Source organism: Molothrus ater, chromosome 1 (genome assembly GCF_012460135.2).
Source record: "Molothrus ater isolate BHLD 08-10-18 breed brown headed cowbird chromosome 1, BPBGC_Mater_1.1, whole genome shotgun sequence".
NCBI lineage: Eukaryota > Metazoa > Chordata > Aves > Passeriformes > Icteridae > Molothrus > Molothrus ater.
This window is the reverse complement of record NC_050478.2, coordinates 141617244-141643384: the sequence shown is the minus strand read 5'-3', so window position 1 is coordinate 141643384 and position 26141 is coordinate 141617244. Positions and strand designations below refer to the sequence as shown.

Here is a 26141-nt window from a genome sequence, read left to right as displayed (position 1 = left end):
AAAGGTATCTCTGTATTTTCTACTGACTATGCCATGACTTTAAACATTGGAGACATTGGAGACACTGCCACAGGAGCAGCCCATACAACAGGCAAATCTACGCACATCATAAATAATGATGTTTCAAGGGAAGCAAACATTCAGATACAAATTGGTTTCTCCAACTTGAATCTGCAAGTATTTTACAAACCTATCAGTGGAAGTAATGGAATTCTGTGGTGTCAAAGCTGTATTGTTAATTAGTTCTTTTGAGCGTCAGCAAGATAGTGTGGGTGTCAACATAACACCCAAAATCTCTATACCTGGGGTCAACAGGTTGTCACTTCTTAAGGAAGGGCTGAAGTCTGCAAGACTGCAGGAGGGAGTTAGCTGGTACCTTCAGCTGTACCCACCTTCTGCTTCTTCTCTTTCCCTGGCTCAGAGGCAGAGTGCTCTGCTTCAGTGGCAGGAGGTGCTGTGAGGGATGGGTCTGGCTCTACCACTGTCCATTTACCCTGCTCCACCTCAGCATAGATGTCATCAGCTAAAAATGGATCTTCCTGGGATAGCTCAGCAGGCTGGGATGATTCAGGGGAAGCTGAAATTGAAACTTTGCAAATTAGGTAAGATTTTGCAGAAATACTGTCATTGCATTTCATGATCATCAAATAATCATGTGATTAAGGGTTTGATCTACGCTCAACACAATAAAGCACACTTCTAAGTGTAAACCTCTAAGAAGGTCCTTTGTCTTTTTATTTGGTGTCAGTATTGAGCACTTACCTTTCTCAGTTTCTGCAATGTCTACTCTGTTAGGTTCAGCTTGAAGACCTAATGGGGTTTTACATAGGAATTGCTTAAGACAGTTGATGGTATGTGTTCCAACAAGAGTACTCCTCCCAAATGCTCTCCAGTCAACTACACAGATGCTTAGTGGTGGATGCAAGAGTTCATTTTCAGGCAGCTCCTAGTGCAGGGAACAGTCAGCAGCATGAGAGAATTGCTAGAGAACATAGAACATGTCTAGAATATTTCTCATGCACAGCAATAAGGCTTCTACTCTTCCCTCCTTCCCTCCCTCCCTTCTCCCCCTTATTCATAATGCAAAATGCATTCAGCATAGGCAATATGATTTTTGTCTTCTGCAAAATCTAGAGAAAGTTCTGTTCTTTTAAGTACAGAGTGAACTGTACAGATTGTGCTGCTGGGATGAATCCCATGCTCTCATATTGAAGCATCTCTTGTTAGAATAAACTGGGAGAATCAGGAGCATTCAGAAGGATGAAATGCAGTGTCGGAAGTTGTGAGTAATTCCACTGGTGCTTTGTTGAAGGCTATCTGCCCTATCTGCCTCAGTTTGCCCAACAACAAGATGTGGGCCCTAAGTGGTTACATGCCTTATAGGATGAACTACCAAGAGGAAAACAGCTCTTAGCATAGTACAATAGGAGCTAAAAATACTGTAGGAACTGTACTTCAGTACCCATGTTATTGTTTTGATATACTTTTCTCAAGACCAAATTGAACAGTTTTATTCTGCTGGTGACTGACTCTGAAAGTGCCAGCTCTTATAACCCAACCAACATTACTTTGCAGTTCATAAAAGCAGGTGTGACAATGTAAGAAGGTACTGAGCTCAAAAGCCAGAAATTATCAATCCCCTTAATAACCCAGTAACACACAAAAGAAAGTTGCAAGAATGGAAAGAAAACAAAGGAAATCAAACACTACCCAGCAAAATTAGAAAGGAGGAGGAAAAATAATAAATATATTTCTGTTAGCTGCCCATATGTTCCAACCTATCAGTAAAAATCTGATTGCAACACATTTTCTAATCTACTTTGGACTTAACATCTTCTTTTATCATATGGTTGTATTATTTATTTATCCTATTTATCATATGGTTGTAGCAGAAGTCTTTTAAAGCATTTTCAAATCAGCTTTTGCACAAGAACTGACATCCTTTAGTATTTAATCAAGACACAGAACAAATTACTTGACAAGAAAGGAGGGATAATGGTAATTAACACCTTGTCTGAGCAGAGAACAGACAGGCAAGGGGCAGCATGCTGTACACACCACTTCAAACCAGTCTGCCAGGCCAGTGAAATTGGGATTTTTCTTGTAGCTCTGTATGACAGAGGATTTGACTCCTTTCCCTGCACACTCGATGAGAACCTGGGGCCGATCCACCGAGAGGAGCTGGACTTTCTTCAGCTCTCGAACGCCCCAGAACAGCACCTGTGGTGTGCAGAGAGAAGCAAACACTGTTAGCCTGCAGAAACCCTGGCTTGCCATGGGCAAACAGGCTGATAGCAGCTGGTGTGAAGAATGCAGAATGAGTGGCAGTGAACAGTGAGGCTGGGCAGCATCAGGCATTGCAGTGATAGGAAAAGCTGATGCATTTCCCAGCTTTCTAATATCAGGCTACTTTGACACACAAGAGAGAAGGGCAGGGAAGGTGGAGACATTTGTACACAGGCAGAAGGCATTGTTTGGCTGAAGTCAGGGATCCAGAAAAAGCCTGTGAGGTAGATGATGCCAAACTGCAGCTCCAGGGGTGTCATTTGCAAGGGGAAGACCTCCATCTCCTGTGGACACTTCCTTGGCTGCACAGAGTGTGGATCCACCAGCCTTGCTCTGCCACAAGAGAAGTCCCAGCAGGTCAGGATTGAGACACAGCCCCACTGTTCCCCTCAGTGGAAGCACAGCCCTGCATGACCTCATATGCTATTTCCACGTGAATCATATTGATCAATATTGTAAAATCATCAGTTACTGTTACAAGAGAATAAAAGGAGATGAGGTTAGGAAAGGTAAATAGTCAAAGTATCTCACCTCCACTCTGTATTTGCTTAAAACAGGCCGTATGTTAGCTGGGACTGGGTAAATCTGGCCAATATCTGGTGGATCCAGTGGGGGAAGTCTGTCTGGATCTGACTCAGGAATCTGAAAAATGAAGCAGTTGTAACTCAGGCTCGTTTTTGGATGAATAAAACCAGTATTGGAAGTATCAGTTGATAATGGCACATAGAACACACCAATTCAATCCATTTTATACGACAAGCTGCAGAGCAGAACTGTTGTGCTGTGAAAAGAATGTGACTTGAAATTCTCCCTCTCATGCTGTGATGTTAAAACATATGGCAGAAAAAGTATTCAATAGATTGGGTTTATGTGCCTTTCTGAAAAAAAAGGCTCCTTTTACCTAGTAGGACATAGTTTGCCCCAAAGACATGCATGTACTGAAGCATGGTAATTCTACCTACTAAAAATGGAAAGCATGGTAATTCCATTTGACAAAAATCCTGAGCAAAACTGCTTAGAAGACTTCCACAGGAAGATTCTAGATGTGATCCTTTCTGCACCTTGTGACTCAGCAGGAAGGCTTCTCTAATGAACTTTGTCTGAAGCTCTCACTCTCTCCTGTGACACCACCATAATGAGGAAATATTCCATGTGCTGTAATATTTCTGGCTTTCACCAAAGACATAAATAACTATCATTATTAAAAGCCTGTTTTATCAGTAAGACATGTTATGACATTCCACATTTTCCCCATTTCAGTTTTCAGAATAAACTATTGTAGGTTTTCAGCAGATGAATTTACCTTTAACTGATGGCTCTGCAAATTTCAGTGAAATTGCCTGAAATCCTGGCATGATAGACTCCAGTCCTGCATCTACCAGGACTGAATTTTCCTTTTGTCTTGCAGCTGGAAACCATGTAATATTTCTTTTAATATAGTAGGAGTATCTAAAACCTCAACCTCCCTAATCCAATCCTCATTATTCACCATTTCATTTCCCTAAGAGTGAAAGAAATATTGGGAGCTTCAAGGCTGGTATTCAGGGCCATGTGCTACAAACAGCATCTCATTGCAATGGCATTGGGATTTTCACAGTTTCTCAGGCCAGAGCAGAGTTTAGGGCAGGGCAAGTGACAGGCAAAGGAGGCTTACAGCCTGTGAAGGGCTGGCAGTGGTGTGTGTGTGTGGGCAGTGGCCCCTGACAAGGGGGAAGGAGTGACAGGAATTGCATGGGGACTATGAGGCCAAATGGCTCATAGCTCTTATTAATTCAAGTTGGTCATGGAGCTTTTGGGAGCCCCAGGGTGTCAAAGAGTAATTGTTGAGAAAGTCAAATTTACCTCCAGAAGCTCAAATGTGGCAAGAAGGTCTCCTCCTGAAAGACTTCCACAGTGCACTGGGTGGTAACAAAGTTTTGGTGGTTCATAGTTTTGATGAGCAAGTCTCACCACAGGGGCAGCCACTGTAGACCCAATATATTCTGCCTTACCCTAAATAAAGGAGAATACAGGGGTCAAATGCATTTGGATTTCACAATAGTTATAGGAGCTGAGATGATGCAGAGCTTAGTATTTATGAAAAAAACCTTCTGAAGGAAGGTCCAAGGTAAGATGCAAGGCAGCTATGAAGAGGAAGAGCTGAGTACTTATTAACTCTTCAGTGTATCCAAAATTTCTGAGGTCTATATTTAGTCATTGAGACTGCATCAGAGTCTGCATGGTCTTGACCCAGACTTAGTTACAATATTTACAGCAGTGTTCAAGGGGCCTGGGGATTCAAGATGAGCTCAAGATGCTTCTGATTTCAGTAAGCTGGTGTTTGGGAGCAAGATTCCCTTGGGGAAAATAAAATGGGAAGGCCACACCTTTGCAAGGCCATGTAGTGAATCTCAGGGCTGTTCTCAGATGTTAAACTGCAAACCACAGTAGCACTGAGCTCTATTCAGGTGATCCATTTAAAGCCTATTCAGTGACTCAGCTTTGCTTTCATGCTTGCATGCTTTTCATGTAAAAGCCCAGGTTTTTAGTGAGAAGAACTCTGAGTTTACCACTGCATCATCATCGTAGAGCTCGATGACAATCTCCGGTGGGAACTGGGCGATCTCCTCTTTGTCACCATGAAGCACAATGCTGTTGAAAAGCAGTGTCTGGTTCCAGGTGGGGGACAATGTCTGAGAAATTATCTAATGGAAGAGAGGGATTGTTTAATGAGCTGTTTGGTTGAGTACCCTTCAGCAGGATGTGCTCATCTTCTGGTGACCTCCTTTTCCACAGCCTGAGCAATGCCACGGCTGAGACACCACATCTTTCAGCAGCTCCTCCCAGCCAGGAGAATATGAACCTTTCACTGTGAGGCTGGTATCTCGAATTTCTCCATTCCCCTGTTTGCCTCCAAATCTCTAAAAGCATATCAATACATGACAACCAGTCTGTGTAGACAAACTTCAGTATTAAAGTTAGAGGAAAGCTGTTGGTTTAGGAGAGCAGGCTCATGCCAAGTGCTGTTAAAATAAAGCTTTTGCCCCAACTGAGGCTGGTTTTCACTTCTCCAGGGCACATTTTTTTAATCTTATTTTTAGTTCTGTGTGACGACACTTAACACTTTATGAAAAAGAAAGAAGATATTTTCATGAATCACTCATAAGAAATCAGAATATTTTAATTTGTTGCAATTTGAATTACATGGTTGCTTATAGCATTTCATCACAGAGAATGTTTTAACTGTCTATGCAGAAAATACATTCAACAAAGAAAACAGTTAAAAAGGAAAATTGTGCCAACTGCAAAATTACTCATAACTTGCTATCATTCTTCTGAATGGAAATAAGGTTCTTTACCATTTATTGGCTCTTAGCTGAAACTCTTATGAAAACATGCAAGTTATCAGCTGCAATATTTTATTCAGGCAGTGAATAAACTTAACACTTCTGTTCCTATTAACACCTATTTTTCTGGGGCCAAATTCTACTTTCCAGAATCTGGTGCATCTAGACATTAATTTAATTGGATTCATTCACCATCTTCTATTACAAGCTAAAATCGCATTACAGGAAAAAAATCAATTAATAACCCCAAGGCAGAAGTAGCACAAGCAGGCATTTACAATCTAGAGAAAGGTTTTTATTTTTTCTCCCTTTGGCATATGCAAAAGAACTTGCCTTGTAACAGAATAAAATGTCAGAGGAATATTAGAATAAATTGAATTGAAACAGTGTTCTGTGAAGTTTTATGAGGAGGGGCTGGATGGGAGTGTTAAATATTTTTTCTGAAGCAAGGCTGTCATTTGGTGTGCAGCAAGACCACATTTGGCTCAGCAAATTCTGTTTGTGGCATGATTGTCAGAATTCCTGCCCAATTTTAACTCCAGGGTAGTTGTAAAGGGCTCAGGACCTTTGAAAGGCTCCATGTTCTGTGAGGGACCATCCTCCTGCTCACTTGCCCAGGCTGTACCTCAACCCTTCTTGCTGAAACTCTGTAGAAGTTTCCATTTCTCTCTAGAGGCCCCACAGGAGCCCATTTGATCCCTGAATTTTCTGAGGAGATGAGAGATACGCCACTCCCTACTGGGAATATTTTTGCAGCCTTTAAGTCTCCCACCTCTCTGTTTTCAGCTCATTCCCATTTTGAGGCTCTACAGCCACCAGTGTTCTTTGCCACATTCCATCACCAAGGGCTGTGCTGGCTCACATGGCTACAGGAGCCAGGGAAAGTTCTTCACTCTGCTCAGTGACTGAATGCGCAGGCTGGAGGAAAAGAGAACCGTGAGGGTTCATCCTCATACCCACATTTGTACCTAGCAATGACAACAGTCCAAATTCAAAACACAGAAATAAAGATGTGAAGAAAGGTACACTTGCTACAAAGTCCCAGTAGTCCCAGAGAATCTGGTATCTGAGCTAAAACTTGAAATGCTGCATCTCTTATTAGCGTAGTGGGTAACACGTAAACTTTTGCCTGTTTGCAGTGCAGTTTCAGAATCTGCTATTAAACAGCAGGCATCTAACTTTTCCTGCTAGGTACCTCCTTGCAAAACAAAGATTTTCCCTTTTCATTCCTTAATTGTTAAAAAAAAAAAAAAAGAAAGATGAAAGGGAAAAAAAAAGAGAGTTTTCAGTCACCGAAAGAGGCTTTGGAACTTACCTTTGTGGTCTGGCTGTGTGATGTGAAAGTAACTTTTGCAAAAGGATCAGAAAGTCCAGTGCTGTCAGCAGCAATGAGCCCCCTGGCCTGGTACATGTGGGCTCTCAGCTGGAAGAGGTGCAGGGCTGCATCAAGGCAGAGAAAACAGCAGCATCAGCTCCATGGAAACTGTGCAGCACATGGGCAGGGGGGAAGAGTCACCAGCTGCTCTCCAACCAGGATCTGATAAGGGAAACTGTTGCTGGTGCTGTCTCACTAAAGAAACACCTGAGACACTCAGAAGTTGTGCAAGACATCTGAATCCACTTGAAATCAATTATGTAGGTCTCTACTGCAGGGCTATTAAGTGCCAATTTTTATTGGCCAATTTTTATTATCTGCCATCACTCTTATCTACTATGTGTTCTATGCATCATCAGGAGAACTGAGGGATGCTTCCTCTACAAGGAGATTCATGGGACAGGGAACAGAAATTGCAAGTGAACAAGTTCCTTCTTTCCCTGACATCTACAAAGTATCAGTGGCAGAACTGATGACTTGGCAATGAAGCCAGCCTTTTCTGATAAAGAAGCAAAGCCATTATCACCTTAGAGCAGTTACTTTTTACAGGGGTTGTGCCACACTGAACAAGAGCTTTTGGGACCATTTCTCTAATTGTTAATAGGGAGAAGAAAGAGTGCCTTACTTTTATACAGCAGGCAAGCAGATGAGGGCAGCACACTGTGCCCTGAGTTGGTGTTAGATGATAACTCAATCTCATATCCTACAGGCAGATTCTCCATGGCACTGTGGGCATAACTGCTGGGTCCAAGCCACAGGTAGATGTCCACCTTTGCTTGCACAGTCCAGCCCAGAGGGCGCTTGCCTGGGAGCTGAAGAAAAAATCCAATGTTACCAACAAGCTCAAGAGAGGTGGCTGGGTCCTGAGTCTTACCAAGCCAGAGTAAAATTAAGAAGCATTCTCTGAGCTGATATACTGATAAATGGCATTTCTTCACAGTGAGTGACCCTGAAACTCATTTAGCACGAGAAACTTCTGGGATTCTTAGGGAAGGAATTGGTAGTTTGCTCAACTAACAGTCTATGTAAACTGCATACTGCCTAATATGCACAGGTTTGTGCAGGCTATCTTACAGCTGCACACATATAAGTGCTATTTTATCCCCTACTTTGCCCAGACTTCAGCCCACTTTCCATTTCATGCATATCCAATAGTTAGTCCCATGTATTACTAAAAGTATTATGCCATTGGGCAGGTCAGAAAACAAAATGTTACTAGTCTTGACTTATTATTTCCTTTTTCTTCCTTCCCACTTCATCTTGATCTGCTAAGTTCAGAGTTTAGTATTATCTGCTCCTAAGGTAATTCTTGACACTGAAGGGGCTGGATAGTTTATTGCAGAACATTTTATTTCATGCAGGCAAATAGTACTTTGATTAGCAAGAACCCATGGCAAGTATCTCAGGATCTTGGATGTTTTTATCTGTTCTTTAGCTGTCCCTTATGGGAGTATTCTCAGAAGTCCAAGGTGAAAAACCACTAAAAAGTCATTGTATGAAGTTACTGTTGTCTGGAGTATTTGGGTTTTTCCTGATGGTCGCAGTAACAATCACATTGCACAATATTTCACTCTAGGAGCTACTGGTCACACTGCCTTTGTAGGCTTATATCCATTAGGGCTTTCCTTTGTCATGAATAATCCCATAACAGTGTTTTGGACATATATTGTGCAAACTTAAGCATGTTTTAAATAGAAAGTATAAATAATTCCTGTATTACCCCTGAATACCAAGGTTTCCTCACTGAGTTGCTGAGTGCTGATCTCTCATCAGTTTCCTCCAAGGCTTTCATGTGCTGCATTCTGATGTTTTTGTCAGCAAAAAGGCTGTACCTTTTCTATTTGTTCATGTATACAGCCACTGAAGAACAATGTTTTATACTTGCTATAAGAAGTAGTGAGGGAATTAATTACTCATACATAAAAAGCCTGGTAATGATAGAGTGATTAAAGAATGAGAAGCATAAATGTAAGAAGCAAATATTAATAAATGGTGGATACAAATCTGTACGTATTTTTACATTACAAAGATTAATCTGTAAAATACTATCCCTGGAAGAAATCTGAACACCAAATTCTCCCCAGGCATTACCTGTGTTTGCAGTGTGCCACAGACTTACCTTCAGGAAATGAGTTTTAATCTTCCCACAGTCCTTGCCTCTCTGCTCTTTTGCTGGGGAGTAGAGGATGTTTTTTGCTGGGACTCTGGCATATGCAACTCTTTTGTTGTTGCTGATCATCCAGATGAACACATCAGGCACTGTATTCTGAGGCTGTTAAATGAGGCATATTGAACTAAAACTGAATTCTTTCTGTGAGCCACCACCATCATATTTTTGTTGAAACACTCTTACTAAGAGTAAGAGCTGATGCCCTCATGGCTCCTGTGGAGTGGCAGATATGCCTCTGAATTAAATGAGGCTGTCACTTCATGCTTTGCAGTGCATACCTCAATTTCTAACTACAGCTGAAGATAAAGAGCTTTATAGAGTGATTAAGGATTACTTCATAAGTAATTTCAGGAGATACTAAAATTAAGAATCTGGGTATGGCTCTGTCCCAGGAAATAACCACAGACCATGTAAGTAACTACCATGGAAATACAATCAATTTCATCTATACCAGCAAACCAAAAAGGACCAGGACTAAGATCAAACACTGGCATGTGATCATCTTTTCTGCTTGTGACAATGCTCAGGGACTGCCTTGCCCTGTCTCAGATAATGTTTCCCAAACAAAGCTGAAAAAAGGACCAACCAGGGGGCTGTTCCCTGAAGGAGCTGTAAGCAGGGTTACTCTGCTTTAGGAAGGAAGAGAATTTGTGTGTAGGATGCTAACCATGCCACTGTGCCACCTGCTCTTGGAGCCAGGGAATAGCCACAGCCCTCTTTGGTTTGCTAGCACAGGCAGCTCTCAGAGGCACAGCTTTCCAGTGGCTGGATTTTGGCCCAACCAAATATGTCAATTTTTTTGTTATTCTCAGGCTAATTGATATAGGCATCCCAAGCTCTTATCAGTCCAAATCCATACAGGTGGTGACATTTCATATCACAAAGCTGGCTTCTTCAAGCCACCAGGTATGGGATGACCTTATTAAAAAAAATTTCTGTGGTGCATCCTCTCCATACCACACAGCCCAATATTTCCCATCCTGGTTTGTTAACAGCTCCATTTAATGCAAAAGAGAATAAGGCCCTGATACCTGAAGGAGAACTCTTTGGATAACCAAGCCAGAAGTTACTATTCACATGGGATATGAAAAGAAAATTTTTCTGAATTCTGTGTGGATTACCTCATCAGCCAAGAATCTAATTTTGTCTATAAAGCTCTGAGTCTCATGGATCATTTCATCTACTGGCATCTTCTTTTTCTGCTGCTGAATGATTCCCTTGGCATCATTGGACATTGCTTCCTGCAGTGAGGAAAGACAATATATACTTTTCATCTATTATCAAGTAGTTTGAAGTGGAAGAGAAACAGTCTTTGATTCAAGTTAAAAAGAGAAGATGGGAGACACTTTGTTCAATGCTTCTTTGTCACAACAGAAACTGACCAACTCTTTGGAGCTGGACAACATAAAAATTGAGTGTCCCCCATTTTGTCTTTGTTTGTCTGTATACTGCATGTATGGAAGTCCCAAAATACATGTGATTTCCACCTGGACATACTGGGCTTTGATCCAGAGAGAAGGCACAGTCTTTTGTGCTACAAACAGTAAAAGAAGGTTACAAATATTCAGATGACCTCCACACAGTTTTGTTTCTTCTCACTGGTTCCCTGGAGATGACTACTAGGTCCAGTACGCCTCCTAAGGTGCTTACAAAGGTCACATTTTACTAGTCTTGAAGTTCAGCATCACCACAGCAGTAAATTTGTAAAATTGTAAATTTGGTGCATTTCCACTGAACTCAGCATTATTCCATTTTAAGATGCTTGGACAAGAAAAATAATCTGATTATTATAATGCCTTATTGATATTTAAAAACAACACCTTCTGATTGATTTTAGTGTAGCTGACAGCTCTTTATAAAGCACAGTGGGATTTATTAAAAGAAATGCTCATGGATACTATATTCATATGAATTACAAAGCATTCCCATATAGTGCAATCAAATAGAAAATAAAATAGAAAAAAAAACCCAAGCAGTGTGCTTTCAGTAATCATCATTGCATCAATGCTTATAGGAAAAGAACAGCACATACCAGCTCTTGCTTGAACAGCATGAGCCTCTTTTTGTCCAAAGCAGTGCAGTTCAACCCTTTGGGCTTCTTTTCAGCAATGACCATGAACGCCCTAGGACACAGGAATAACAGGGGTTTTAAATCTGTTATTTTTTTAATGTGAGAATGCCAATGTACTAAAATACATTGGAATGTTCTGTGTCTGCTGCAGTACATGAACCAGAAGACAAAAGGGCTGAAAATCTCTAAAATATTATGTACCTATAAGATTAAAGGAATAGAGTCCAAAACCTTGGCACCACACTTCCCAGAAATGGATTAATAATATCTAGAAATAAGAGCTTAGAAATAAGGGCTTTTGAGCCCAATCATGTAATTTGATACAGAGCCCACTGGATCTATATCAATATGTGGCATCCTTTGTTTTTATATTAACTATGGTTGGGATTTTTTTTACAGTGTATCTATCATACACTTTATTAAATTTTACTTATCACCTATACGACATATTCTTAGAGTTCTGAAAGCCAAAATAATATGACAATGATTGGCAGTCTTCTATTGTCAATTCTGAATATGTAAAATAACAATAAATATTTTCTCTGTCTAAATAGAAACTGCAATTTGGGAAGGTCTTTGCTTTTACAGCAAAATAAATAAAATATCTAGCTCAGTAAGTTTACTGTACTTTTTTTAAATTATCATCAGTTTCCTTGTCTAGCCTTGAATTTGTAGCCAACATTAAATTTAATTTTCTGTATGCATCTAGTAAAGGTTATTACCTGCTTTGATTGATAAAACCATTTAGGGTCTTCTTCATTTTCTCCTCAGCTGCAGTCTCTGAAACCTTGATCAAGTCCTTTACTTGCTCTAATGATTCTTCCTATGAAAACCACATGCGAAAGCCATTATGCACAGGAGGGCACTTTGTCATTGTGTCGGTGTTACAGTGCCATTTATGACTAGCAAGAATGAGGGAGGCGATTTTGTGGCCTGACAGAAAGAACTTTTGATATATCACTATACTTGAAGTGCACAGAGAAAAGACTCCAGCAGCATGATACATTTTGACCTTTTCCCAGTCTTTCCAATTACTTGTCCAAGCTATTACTGCTTGGAGCAGCTTTGTGTTCTTAGTTCTTTGAGGAAGATCAATAATTTGGAAACATTATCTGCTAGGTAGGAGAAAAAATAGTTCTTCTTGGTTCTGTTTCTAATCCTGCTGCTTAACTTTAGCAAGTTGCTGGAGTTAACATCTTAAAATTCAGTGGTCAATTGAATCCATATGTAAAGTCCATCACAAAACCTACTGTTATCCATGAGGAATGGAGTCTATTCTTAAAAGCTAAAATAAATTTCTGGATTTTCAGCAAGGCCTGGGGTGCACTGACAAACATTATCTCTCCACATTTGTTTAATATTCAAATACTTAAGTTCAAAATGTTTGGTTATAAGTCATTGTCTTCTCCTGATACAACCTTGCATAAGTGTGACTTCAGTGTTGTTCCTCATGAGATATATATGGATAAATGAGGGATGAATCAGACTCTTAATCTGAGTGCCCCACATTAAAATATTCAACATTAGGAGTCACTTAAAATACCCCAACAAACAACAAAACCTACTTTCTTGAGACTGTTGATACTCAACTTTAAATAAAGGTAGAATAAAACCATCATTATGGGAAAACACAGTGACTAGGACATCAGAGTGACTGCCCATGAGATGCCTTTCTGTCTCTGTCAATGTTTTAGGAAAACTAAAGCAAATATTGTCCTTTAATGAGGGCCCTGTATAAATATAAGGCAAGAAGACATTTGAGAAAGAGCCATAGGAGACAAAATTACTCTGTATCTCATAATTTAATTGTTTGAATGTTATTACAAAGAATAAAACATTGCTGAGGAAGGAAAGCAGACCTATGACCAAAAATAATTGTGGTCAGGAATACTCGAGCAGCTCTAACAGTTCAAAGCAATTTGGGGGAAATAAAAAGGAAAGTGTTTATATCAACTGCTTTCTCACAAAATGAACAACAGGAAATGCAGCTGGGGGAACTTTTGAAGGTCTGATTTGGGAAGTGTGGCCTCTCACTGCTATACTTTGCTGAATGCATGAGCCTGGGAGGACGGCTGCCACTTACCAGGTGATCTGCCATTTTCTCAAGAGTGTTGGAAGAGTACAGCCGGAAGGTCTGGCTGCCCCAGTAGCTCCTTACACAGACACAGGGCTTCCTCTCCTCATATGGCAGGTACTGGTAGTTCCTGTGGAAACAAGGTGGGGAGCAGATCAGGAAGGGGACAGAGCAGGTCAAGGGGATGCAGAGCAAAGAGAAGTTGTTTGGTGCTCTCACAGCACAGAAGGTGTAGGCACAACAGGATGTGTTGTCACATGCTAACAAGTAAACCCTGGGAAGGGCAAACACAAACATCATTTTGTGCTACCAGTGAGATCCTTGAAGAGAAACAATTTGGAGTCAATGGATCTAATTTCAGTGCTTTCCAGGGTGGGAGAAAAGCCAAACAAAAGGCATGCAGGGAAGCTCTGAAATACTATTAGTGCTGGGAAACTACAAAGGAAAAAGGAGCAAAGATTAATATCTGATCACATCTTCAAAAGCAATGGCTCCACACACTGCACAGTGGGAGAGCCATGTCAGAGTCTCAACACACATTCTTTTCACAAGATGCTCTTTTTCAGAGTTTGCGGAGACTGACATTCCCTGTCGGAAACTGATCTGCTAGGGCTGCTTAGTAAAAGTAACACCAAGCTCATAATACCTCAGTGATACAATGCCTCCACTGCACTCTCTTCTCACACTTTTGATCTTAAGTCCAAGGTGTCATACTGACCCTTGTATCTCTGCTTTCTTTGTGTGTTCAGCTGCAGGAGTGACTTGAACTGAAAAAAAATGAGTGGGAGGCCAGCATACCCAGAGTCCCTGCAACCTGCTACGAAACTGATGCTTTGATTAATGATCTGCAGTAGGTACCATGCCAAGTCTATGTACCCAATAAGCACATTGTCCTCCTTTATATAAATACTAGAGCCTTATGAAACTTCATTGCCTCAGCCACACTAGATTTAGCAATAGAGGTCTCCTCATTTTCCATACCAATGGTGGGACAGTGGAGACCTTTTCAATGTGTATGAACATTTGCAAACCACTTCACGTTCCTCTGGCTATGGCTCAAATGGCCTCAGACAGTCTCAGTGATTTCAGATAGAACTGGCCACATGTCAGATCACCAAGCCAAGACCGTGGAAACCAAATCACTTTTTGCTCTTGAGTGTCATATCAATGACTCCAAACTTCCACACATCCCAAAGAGGTTTATGTGTGAATTTTTTCTGTTTAAAAAGACTAGTATCTTCCCTGTAACATTATTTTACTGCCCTATGTGATATCAAAAGAGAATTTTCCACTTACTTTCTCCTGAATAACCTACAACAAGATGAGGATTACCCATTGAATTTGGTGCACAGCAGAGCTAAATAGGCCTTAGATCTCATTAATTCTGGTGGTTTCAGAAGGAAGAAAATCAATTCAAACATCTCTCAGGGCCTCAACTTCTTAACCTGAAATTCATAGAACTTATGACCCTTTTTATTGGCTTTACTAAGAGTATGTAGCCATGAAAAAATTCAAATGGAAAACTGAAAATTCAGGTCTATTATTCCCACTATTACAATTTTGAGGAATTGCTTTTTCAGTTTTAGCTTATACTTAGCTTAAGTTTTAACATAAGTGTGGAAAACTCCTGGGAGTTTCATGGTGTCTGCTTTAGAAGTCTTATTGCTCTGCCTGTTCCTTTAATTAGTTCATGGTTTTAATCTCCAAAATATACTTTTCTTTTTGTTTTCCATTGTTCATTTATGAATCTAAAATGTAGTTTTTCTAAAGTACTGGATAGCCTATTAAGTACTTATTAATACTAAAAATATCCAGTGGTGAGACCACCAAGACATAATTATGAGAAGACAGTGAAAAACTCATTAATTGGTATCTGTGGCTGATCAAACTGTTTTAAATACCACAGGAGGGAATAAAAGATGCAGCATTCTACATAAATTTGAGGAAAAGGGATCTTTAATGAGAGAAAACTTTATTAATACTGGAGCAAGTCAAGAAGCAAATAGCTGATTTGAAGAGTGATTCATTCTTTTACAATGGTTTTTAAATCTAAATTCTTGTTAAGGGAAAACTAAAAAATCCCAGCTTCTCTCAGGGAAGATAATAACCCTCTGCATGTACCCACATTTGCAGTTCTGTTAACAAGGAAAAGCAATTGTCTTTCCACCAAGCACTGATAGAAAGTGCTTTTCCCCTCTCTTTTTTTACTTGCTGCAAAACCAGATTTTTTTACCATGACATTTTCATTCTTGTTTTCTTTCACTAACTCCTATTTCATCTAAGGGAGCCATTGATTGCAGAAAAGAATGAAAGTGCTTTTTAAATTTAGAGACATCCAGAAACCAAACAGATCCAGGTTGATATTTTCCTCCTGGCCCTTATATCTGTAAACTGCTTGGCCTTCTAAAGGAAGAAGTGCCATTGGCAGTCACCAACACTGGGGATTGTTCTACCTACCAAAACAAGAAAGAAAATATTTCTTTTTATTAGCATCTTTTAAATGAATTAAACCTTTACAATTCTTTTTATAAACAAGGTAATTTGGAAGAACTCTTCTGCATTTTTTCATCTATTGCTCCATTCCTTTTCTCAAAGCCTATTTCCTCCTATCTCTGTTACTACTTGCTATTTAAATCTGTATCTGTAATTATTAGCTCTAGAAAGTGTTCTGGGAAGGTGACTTAGCCTTGACCAGATTTCAAATTTCACATGTGACATTGTGCTTCTGGAGCTGGACACTGGCTGGGTCTCAGTTGTGACCACAGTGTGGAACCCTAAACCAGGGATGCACTGAAGAAATTGCATTTTGCTGTAGCTTTCCAATGTACAGCTGGTGTAACACACAAGACTTTCAGAAAGGATTCAAGAGCCCATGAGGCCAACATTAGATGCATATAAAATAGCTCAGAGCCTGCTCACTTCAGTGAAGCCAAGGAAATTTACTGTTGTGAAAGATGCAATTGAGGACCTGAAAGCCTCCATTTCACACAAACTTTTTCATGCTGCCTGGGTTCATCCATGAGTCCCACACGATAATAAAATAAGAACCAGAGTCCTACATGATGAGGTTTTGCCACACAGATCCTCACCTGTTCCCACCTGTGATCAGTGGCTTCTCAGGGGGTGTGGTAGATACCAGGGGTATTCCAAGGTCATGGGAAATGTCATCTTCCCCCTCATACAGAAGGCTTTCTTCTGCTTCTCCATTATGTGTCTTCTTTTTCCCTCCAGCTCCTGCTGGCACTCCATCAGTAGTATTTCCAAAGTTACCTAGAGACCCAGGGTTACAGGAGATGTCTAAATTGGAGGTGGTAAACATGAATGAGGTTTTTAAAAAAGAAAATGGCCAGTCATACCACTGGAAAATCTTTGTCCTCTCCTGTTCATTCAGCTGTTTTAACCACACCACAGTTTATTAAGGTTGTGACAGGTTATGTTTGTCCCTGGAATGTCAGGTTCTAGAACAGTGCTTCCTTGCCTGTCCCCTGTGACATATACCTAACACATCACTTAGTGATGTGATGTGATCCTCTGACTGCTGGCCCCCAGGACCTTCAGCTTTTGCTAAAGAAATTCAGAAACCAAAACAATACTGCTGTTGATAGTTCTATACTGAGGGGCTCTGATATGGGATTGATTCACACAGAAAATGTATGTCTTCCTCATAACATATGGATGATTATTTCAAAGTTTGATCTCAGAAGTGATAAACTCTTTTGCAGACAAGTAAATTTTGCACATTAGAGTTGCAGAGTTAGTAATAACAACTCTTTGAGGCCTCAGCTTCAAGCCTAATGCCAGACAACTCTGCTAATAATACAATCATCTTCCCTAAAAGGATTTTGCCCTAAAGAGTAATTATCAGCACTGGGAAAGAGGTACATCCATCAAACTGATAATTACAGATTTTAAGAGAGACAGAAAACATTCCCTGCAGGAAAAGAATGTGCTGAATCACCCCATATGACATCCTGATCTGGATTTTTGGTTCAGCCTTTCATGTGAATAATGACAACTGGCTGAGTTTGGGTCCAAATTTCAGCAACACAGGTGGCTAAGAGTTGTTCAGGTCCAGAATTCAGGGCTAGATTCATCTTTAGTATTAAGTCTGACAAGCATCACTATAATTCCTTGCCCAACTATTTAAATGAGTTTCTTGTCATTCTCAGCTCAGCTTCCTGCTAAGTTTCAGCAGGAATCAGTATCCCTCATTGGATTCCCCTGTTTTTCACAGCATCTCTCCCTGCACACACAGCCCTGTAGCTGAGCACAGTCATGGACATGAGCACAGAGACTGGAAGTGCCATTTGGTGGGTCTGGTACAGAGAGAATCAAATCCCTGCAAGGGAAATGAGACCAAGTCAAGCTTCTCTCTTAAGAGGAAGTTCTGCTTTGAAAGTATTAATGAAAATGTCTTCATTTTCTCTTCCATTTGCTTCAAGGGATAATTTAGCTCCAGGATGAAGAGCTCATGGAGTTTGGTCCTGATTTCCCCTGAAAGAAGAAAGGACTTTCCAGGAGGATATTAGGACAAGGTGGTGCCTGCAACTTGAGTCTTGGCTGTGCCTCATTCCCCTGCCACACTCACAGACCCACAGGAAACTCACTGGGGTTGGCCAAGACAGTGGACAGGGATCATCCCCACAAAGGGCTCCCTCACAGCCAGGAACTGCTCAAATGGACATCACAGAATGAGCTCTGCCTGAAGTAAATTATCTGAGTTTGATCTCCCAAGTGATGAAAAGGATAAATACTGGCTAAGATGCTGTATATATTGGGGGAGAGGATTTGCATTAATATAGGGCATTTGTGGAGTAAGACAGATAGGCATCAGGATGTTTGGCTTGACTTTTATCCAGAGAAATGATAATCAGGGTTAACTCAAATGTAGGCTCTACTCTGAAGCTGACTGCTGAGCCCTGAGACACATCAGTCAGTAACACCTATCATCCCCTTGCTCCTGAGGCTGCCCCTCTCCTTTGGATAAGACCTTAACACACTTACCAACAGAAACCTCAAAGGTTATTGGCTTGTCCCCAAACTTCCTATCAATCATTGTGGCTTCAAAAAATGTCCCAAAGAGAAGGAATTCTTCAAATTTCTCTTCATAGATCTATTGGAGAAGAAGGAGCAAAATGTTGGCATTTGTTTTACCTTCTACTATTTTTTACAGCATAAAGGAAAAGTGCAATGGTCTTTTGTTGAATGCTAGGCTCTGTTTACATCTATTGGAGACCCAGCATCTGGTTGTGCCTGGCATGGACTCCCAGTCAAGGAGGGCCAGCTAACACTTCTGATGCTCTTGGGTCATTAATAAAAACAGCTATTAACCCCAAGCCAAGCCTAAGCTCAAAGGAGATATAATTTATGGTTTGAGTTCTCTCCAAATTTACACCCCAACTGTCGTGCCCTTCCCATCCAAACCTTTCTCATTTCACAACACCTGCAAACTGAGGCCCATTAGGCAAGATCAGCCCTAATTCATCTGCAGTTTGAGTGAGGCAATGAATAAAACATCAGCTCTACATGAATATTTGTTTCCCTGACTTCTGCAAAGCAGAAACAGTTTTTGACACAACCCATGATCTCTTCATTTTGAAAAACCTTTGCTATACACAGCAAAATATCATAGGTCTTCAGTGAAAGGATTAGCAGCATCATATATCAGAGTCAACAGCTCAGATTGCAGCTCCAGAGTAACTTTAGCTTTTTATACTTGTCCAGTATGAAACCCTAATAAAGCCAAGGCTCAGAGACTATGACACACGCATCTATCTCCCATTACAAAGAAAACAAATTTTAATATCTTCTTGCAGTCAGAATAGGTCAATAAAGTTGTGCTGTGGGGTTGGAAAATTTGCTTCCATTGTCTCAGAGGCTCTATGAGACATTTTTTGCATTATTGGTAATGTCTCCAGTTCCTGCTTTTCCTTTCAGAGAGTGGTAATACAATTACTGCCTACTGGAGCACGAAGTATTGCTGAATGTCAAAACTAAAAGAATATCAAGCATCACTGTATCATGCCTTTTATGTATTCTCTATTTGAAACTGAGAAACAGCAGCTGGAAATAAATCCTTATTATTACTATTAATTTTTGTTGGTGGGTGTTACAGCAGGGTTTGTTTCTCTGCCTGGGGTATTTGACCAGGCCCAAGACCCAGTAGTGTCTGAGCTATTCATAATAATGGATTTCTTGCATATAAAGGAAAATTATTTGGAAATAAGTGTCTTTGAATGTCATCTCTATTAGTCTTCAGAGAAGAACTGAGAGACAGAGATAATTTACAACTATATGAGTAAATAAAGTAACAGCAGAGCACAAGTTCACATAACTGGTTTGCAATTACCCATGCCAGTTTTCTGCTCACACACTCCTTGACCCACTCTAGCCAGCCCTCAAGCCAGAAATTCCAAGGCCAAGGAAGTGAACTTCTCAAGGCAAGGCCTCAAGACCAAAGAACAATTACTCCTCTCCTAGTTACTTGTAGAGATGGAATGGAAAGACTGAGGATCAGAACTAATAAAGGACACAAATATCTTAAGTGAGCTGGAACTCCCACTACAAAAAACAAAGTTTTGATCAATGACAGAGAATTACAGAATCATCAAGGCTGGAAAAGACCTCTGAGATCATCAAGTCCAAATTTGACTGAACATGCCCACTAAACTATGTCACAAAGCACCACATCTATTAATTTTTTGATCACTTCCTGTAATCTGACTCCATCTCTTCCCTGAGGAACCTGTTCCAAAGCTTAACCACTCTCTTTGTGAAGACATTTTTCCGAATATCCAACCTGAACGTCCCCTGGCACAACTCATGGCCATTTCCCCTTGTCCAATTGTTAGTTGACTTGGAGGTGAGGCCAACCCCCCTCACCACAATCTCCTGCCGGGTAGTTGTAGTAGATATAGTGAAGTGGGAGGAAAATTGGTTATGAGAAATTTTTTTTCCTATTTATTGGGTAAAAAAAATGAGGTTGCATATGCAGCAATTGCTGGTGCTCCCAGAGAGTGACGTGGTGGAGCTGAGAATTAAAGCTCAAACATTGGCTCAGCTCCAAAGCCCACACACCCTGCCACACCTGCCCAGCCTTCTCAAAGCCCCATAGTGCAGATTTTCCCCTGATGTAATCCTATACAACAGGTGGAATTAGGCAAACAACATCAGTTACAACTGGTTGGGGGAAACTGAGCACATAATTTTCAGCTCTTCCTCTAAAGGGATTATCAGCCTAACACTAGCACCACATTGGCAATGCAGTAGTAAAGGAAGACACTAAATCAGGCTAGACTGTATCTGTCTCTCTGCATTTGCACAGATTTTATGTCAATGATTCTCTATTTACTTCAATGAACAACTCTGGATTTTCTTAAGTGAATGCAGGAAGTCAGGCTTTGTAATTCCCAGCTGTCCACACTGGTTCTCTGTCCATTAGCAGATATTATGTCAGATAAGTTTCCAGCAGTAATATGTGGATGCAGCCAGAGCAAAAGGGATTATATGAGAGGAGACTAAGTTTTATGAACACCAAATCCTACTTGAGAGTTTTTTGATTTACAGGTACACATTGGTGCTCCATTTGTGCTGTATTATTGTGGGGAGGTCCCAAGACTGTGAAAGCATGGAGAAACTGTAGGGAGGACAAAAAGGAGTTTTATATGGCTTGACCCCAAATACACACACCAGTGTCATTTTTGGAGGTTTAGAGACACATGACAACCAATCTCTTAATATCATACTGACCTCTAAAGGTACATCAAATGGCTCAACTTCCACTTCAGTTGAGTTCATCTTGTCTGAAGGAGAAGCTGACTTTCGGTCCTCTCCTGCTTTGTCAGTTTTGTCTTTTCCTTTCAGTGCTTTATCTTTAGCAGACAGTTTGATATCCTTGATAATGCTTGTAAACTTGGACTCACGGGCTCCTCCTGAAAGTATCTCCACAGCAATCTCAAGGAAGAGACGTCCCCTGAAGGAGACCCCTTCTCCAAAACCTTCATTAAGCTCCTGGTGGTCATCAATGAGGCTGTGGTTCCTGGGTGAGCCATAGAGATTGATCCAGGCAGGCCCAAAGGTAGGCAAAAATCCTGGAGATAAAGGACATTGTGTGACTTTTCTGTTGGGTATTGGTGTGCTTTCCTCATTGTCTGCTCAAAAAATCTTGCCTCTAATGCCCCAAAAGCCAAACCTGGACCTATTTCTGGGCAGGGGGGAATCACTTCACACAGAGCACTGCTTTGCAGGGCAATGCTTAGACACCAAGAAACCTCTGTCAATGCCCAGCCAGCTCTGCTGGGCTGGAGCTCTTTCTCAGCAGGTGATGGTACTACACCTACTGGGCAGGAGGTCTATTGCATCTCTTGGAAAAAGCTTGCTGCTGCAGACTAAAGACTGGGACATGATGGGAGAGGATGGAGGCTTTCTCCTTTAGGTCAAACTGTTTCAAGTCTGTGTCACACAATTTATACACATTTTTATTTTATTTTCTGGTTAAGGACTGAGATACACATTTGAATTGGCAGGTTTAAGGAGTTACTGTGCTTTCACTGAGCTGTGATAATTGACTATGTTCCACATATAGGTCACACAACATAAACAAGGCTATGCAGGTAGACTCAAACATCAGTGAAAAGACTCCAAGTAGAGAGTCTCTCCTCAAATAGAGCAGAACACACTAGTCCAAGGTGCCTCCCTGGGCTGTGATAGCACCCAGCTGAGCCTTACCTAAACAATTTGCTCCAGTGGGTAGATCCAAAATACAAGCCTGCTCTGCCTTTGATTTTTAGTGATTTTCAGTTTGTGGCTTCATTGCTTAATAGAAACTCACATGAACTATTAACTTACATCTGTCATCCCCAATGGATTAGAGCAGACTATTGCCACAGCCACACAGATGGTAACAAATTATGCAGCAGCCCTTTAACAAGAACAACAATGTCAGACCCTCCATGTGCCAAGCACAATGTAATATAATGTGAAATTAAGCAACAGAAGGTGTCTCAGAACCAACACTTGAACTCTGGAGAATCCTAAATTAGGATTAGCCAGTGCCAAGATCCCATGTAAGTAGATTTTACTTCAAAGGTATATCCTGGAACAGATATTTTCCCCTTTACCTTTGTCACCATCTTGTTCATTTGATATTTTCTTCAAATCAATGAAGTGGGTGGCCAAGGCCACATCATTCATGCTGCCTTCATCCCAGACCTGGACTTTGACTCTCCGACAGAGTGGAGGGAACATTTCTTTGAAGATAATCTGCTCGTGCCACACAGGATCTGCACAGTTCTTTTGCACTGTTGTCCGGCCCTGGAATGGAAGTCCAGCAAATTTAATTCCAGAGGGGTTGAACTCTGGAGAATGGCAATGAGTACAGCAGAAATTGCACTTAGCAGCATCTCTCTGGCCATTTTTAAAGCACAAATATGCTCTCTTGAAAGTACTTTGGCTTTTCTATTAGCTTCTTCATTTTGCACTCCATATCTAATAAGAAACCACATTATGGCTGAAGAATTCTCACATGCACACAGCAGAGCCTGGAATAAAATCTAATACTGCAGGACCCTTATTAACAAATGTATCTGTAAAGCCAGACTTTGGCATTTCTTCTACAAACTGCACACCTTCAAATGTCTTTTGAAATATCTGGGTAGTGATGATGCAGTGCAGTTTTTTTCATAAAAGACTAAATTCATTACAGATTCCAGGCTGTGTGTACCAATGGGATTACCTTAAATGAGGCAATTTGTCTAGCATAAACTATGATTATTGTGGTTCATGTTCTGGACATATGCCTGTGTGCAAGAGGGGTAGGTCCTGGAGCTGTTCCTCCAAACCTAAGGAGATGGCAGGACTGTGTCACAGTCTGTACAGTCACTGGTTGTGGCAGCATTTACACTCTCACATTAAATGGAGAGAACTGAGTCAGAAAACCCACCAAGCCTCTCTATAAAACCCTAATTTGCACACCAGTGTGCAAACTCACATCAGTGACCCATTCCTGTCTTCTTCAGCCCTCAATTGAACCTGAGGGTACTGCACGTCTTTGCCTGGTTTAACCCACAGTAGTACTTTGCAATTTGGATTCATGACAAAACATACAATCAGCACCAAGATCCTTGTTCTCATGCCTGAAACATCTGAAAAGGACTGACTGGAGCTGTCCCTAAGGCTTCCTTGCACACAGAAAGCATTGCTGGCTTAAAATAGCCTCCATGTTGATTCTTTGTTTATTTGCGCCAGTAATCTAGACAGGCTCTCTGACACAGGGTTTCATGGTTACCCCAGGGGAACCAGGCCCTGGACCTCCTCTGCATTCCTCTTCCACCAGAGTCAGAAGCCTCTCTAAGCAGTAATCTGTCTCACCATGTTTGATGCTGAAGTTGCTTTAGGAGCAATGAAGCCAGGCAGCACTGCCAGTCTGCTAAAATGCTTACTCTACACAGGAAAGCTAAGAGGGTCCTGAATTTCAGCAGAGTAATTCAGAAATCAATACATAGCCCTAAAAGCCTGATTGAACCACATTCACTGATTTCAGCCCTGCTGCCTTATTTCACTCGAGGGAGACCAGAACATAGCTCTTACCTAATCCCATGCTGTGTAAATCACTGTCTTGTGACTCAGTGTTTTAGTAACAGTGCTACAGAATTCTCTTTCCCCTCCTGCTGCCTGCCTGTAACCTACTGCTGTGAGCCTGATATTAGATCTCCTGGCATTAAATGTCTCCATTATTTTATTTCTGCATAATATAAGAACTGAACATTTTCTGATGACCAAGATACAAGTTTTACCTAATTTATGTAACTGTAAGTTAAAGGACATCAACATAATCACCTGCCTGTAGCACAGGTAATAGGAAATAAGGCCTACTTTTGTGATCAAGAGGATCCCAATTACCATTTGACCTGCAAACATGACCACCACATAGGGATCCACAAGGTCCTTACTGTCGCCTATGAATGCTTTGGTGACATTGGCCATGATGCTAGAGTTCATCTTTGGAAGTCCTTCTGCTTTGTAAATTCTCACATAAAACCTGGCCCATGGTCTTTCAGACGGAAAGCCTTTGGGGATCAAGAGATTCCTGAAAGGAAAAGAGAAGCTGTTGTCTTAAAATTGAAAACTTGGACAATGAAGTGATATTTTTTCCATGAGCACTGTGATCTTGGTTTAGCATGCACCTGAGAAGACACAAAAAGGTGTATGAATTTGCTTTTTCATCTAAACCAAAAACATCTTTTACCACAATAAAATTATATGGCATTACTCAGCAAACATTTCTATGTGATATAGAATCAGGTCCAGTCAGATAAGGTTCTCTGGACCTTGTTCAGTAAATTCTGAATATCTTCAAGGGCAGAGATTTGCCACTCTCTTTGGGCCCCTGTTTTGTTTGATCATGTCCATGGTAAAACACAATGTGTTCTGAAATTTCATTGTTCTTACCTGCCTCCAAAGCCTCTCATCCTTCCACTGAAAAGAGCCACTCATCTGAAAAGAACCTGTCTCTGCCCTCTTCATGTATGATGAAGCCCCTTTGAGTGCTCTCCTTTAGGCTCAAAAAGCCAACACCCACCACCTTTCCTCATAGACCATGCGCTCCCTCCGCTTGGTGACTTTCCACAGACTTGGTCCAGGATGCCAGTGGTGACCAGAAACATTGCTTCAGTAAAATTTAAAGTATGCTGGTAGCATATTTACTGCCTTGAACTTCTGTATTTTACAAGGAGAATGACAACACTCTTGAGTTTACCTAAGGATATGGAAATATCCATACACTCACATCTGAGGGTGGAGAAGGAATAGGTTTTCCTCATATTTTTTCTTCCTGCTTCACTGCTTTAAGAAATCATTAATTGGTTTCAGATCAATGAACATTCTGTCACGGGTAATTTGGAACTTAGCCAACAGGACTTGCTCAATTCTATCAGCTGCAGAGAAGCAGCCCTAATGTGCCCTTCAATTTAGATGAGAGGATTGTAAAAACTCTCTTTGAGCATGTGAGAACAAACAGGTGTACAATGTTATCCTGCTATTAACCCTGAGTTAACAAGGAAAGGACTGAAATGAGGGCAGAGACTTATTGAGGCACCTAGTAAGGAAGAAAGCAGTAAAAAAAAACAAAACAAAACAAAACAAAATTATTGCAGTACTTTTCAATCTGTTCCTCAGTATCAGCTGTTTTCTGTGTGGCTTGTATTGCATCACCTTTCCCCGTCACACTGAGGTCACACTTCAGGTACCCTTTGGCTCCTGTCCTAATGTCAGCAGGGTCTGTGAGAAGTGCCCACTTGTCACAAAACTGATGACCTGTAAGAAGGACAAGCTTAAACAGTCAAATAGAGGATATAAAAACATCCAAGTATTTTCCTCTTCACTCCCAGAAAAGGTAAATCCATGTTTGTGCTGTCAGAATTGTGTTGAAATGTATTTGTTTACCAGACACTTCTAGAGGGTCCAAAATACTTTGTGATCAAAAAGGCAAGCAAAGGATTGATCCAGAGCTTGTCAGAAACAAGCTCATTTTCATTATTTTTAACTTAGATCAATGACTAAAGACCAGTGGAAGCCTGGGTGAGATTTCAGCAGCTGAACTAAGGCTGAACCCTTATGAGGAAGGGACACCTCTTTGATGAGAACTGTCTGAAGATCTCAGAACTCCAGCAGCAAAACCCTTGCTGGCTACTGTAAGGCTGGCAGACAGCTGAGAAAGGGAAGGAGAGTGGACAGCCATCAGAGGAAGACGAATGAGCCAGAAGCATCTTCAGCTTCATCTTTCAAGGAGGAAAATGTTCAAGACAATTCACCCACAGCAGCCCTTGCGGTAGCCCTGTTTC

General features: G+C 40.9%; 1 protein-coding gene across 1 annotated transcript in view; it reads right to left on the bottom strand.

Annotated features, from left to right (window-relative positions):
• The window catches only part of FER1L6 (fer-1 like family member 6), a 64023-nt gene that overhangs the window by 21172 nt on the left and 16710 nt on the right, over positions 1 to 26141 (bottom strand). Inside the window, 19 exon segments of the mRNA XM_036400101.1 lie at positions 393 to 577; positions 763 to 946; positions 2059 to 2220; positions 2818 to 2928; positions 4129 to 4278; positions 4836 to 4970; positions 6928 to 7052; positions 7613 to 7799; positions 9107 to 9259; positions 10279 to 10398; positions 11190 to 11280; positions 11951 to 12051; positions 13312 to 13432; positions 16392 to 16572; positions 18307 to 18415; positions 21052 to 21392; positions 22422 to 22614; positions 24202 to 24388; positions 25458 to 25614. Of these exon segments, the coding sequence (XP_036255994.1) occupies positions 393 to 577; positions 763 to 946; positions 2059 to 2220; positions 2818 to 2928; positions 4129 to 4278; positions 4836 to 4970; positions 6928 to 7052; positions 7613 to 7799; positions 9107 to 9259; positions 10279 to 10398; positions 11190 to 11280; positions 11951 to 12051; positions 13312 to 13432; positions 16392 to 16572; positions 18307 to 18415; positions 21052 to 21392; positions 22422 to 22614; positions 24202 to 24388; positions 25458 to 25614 (2993 nt within the window).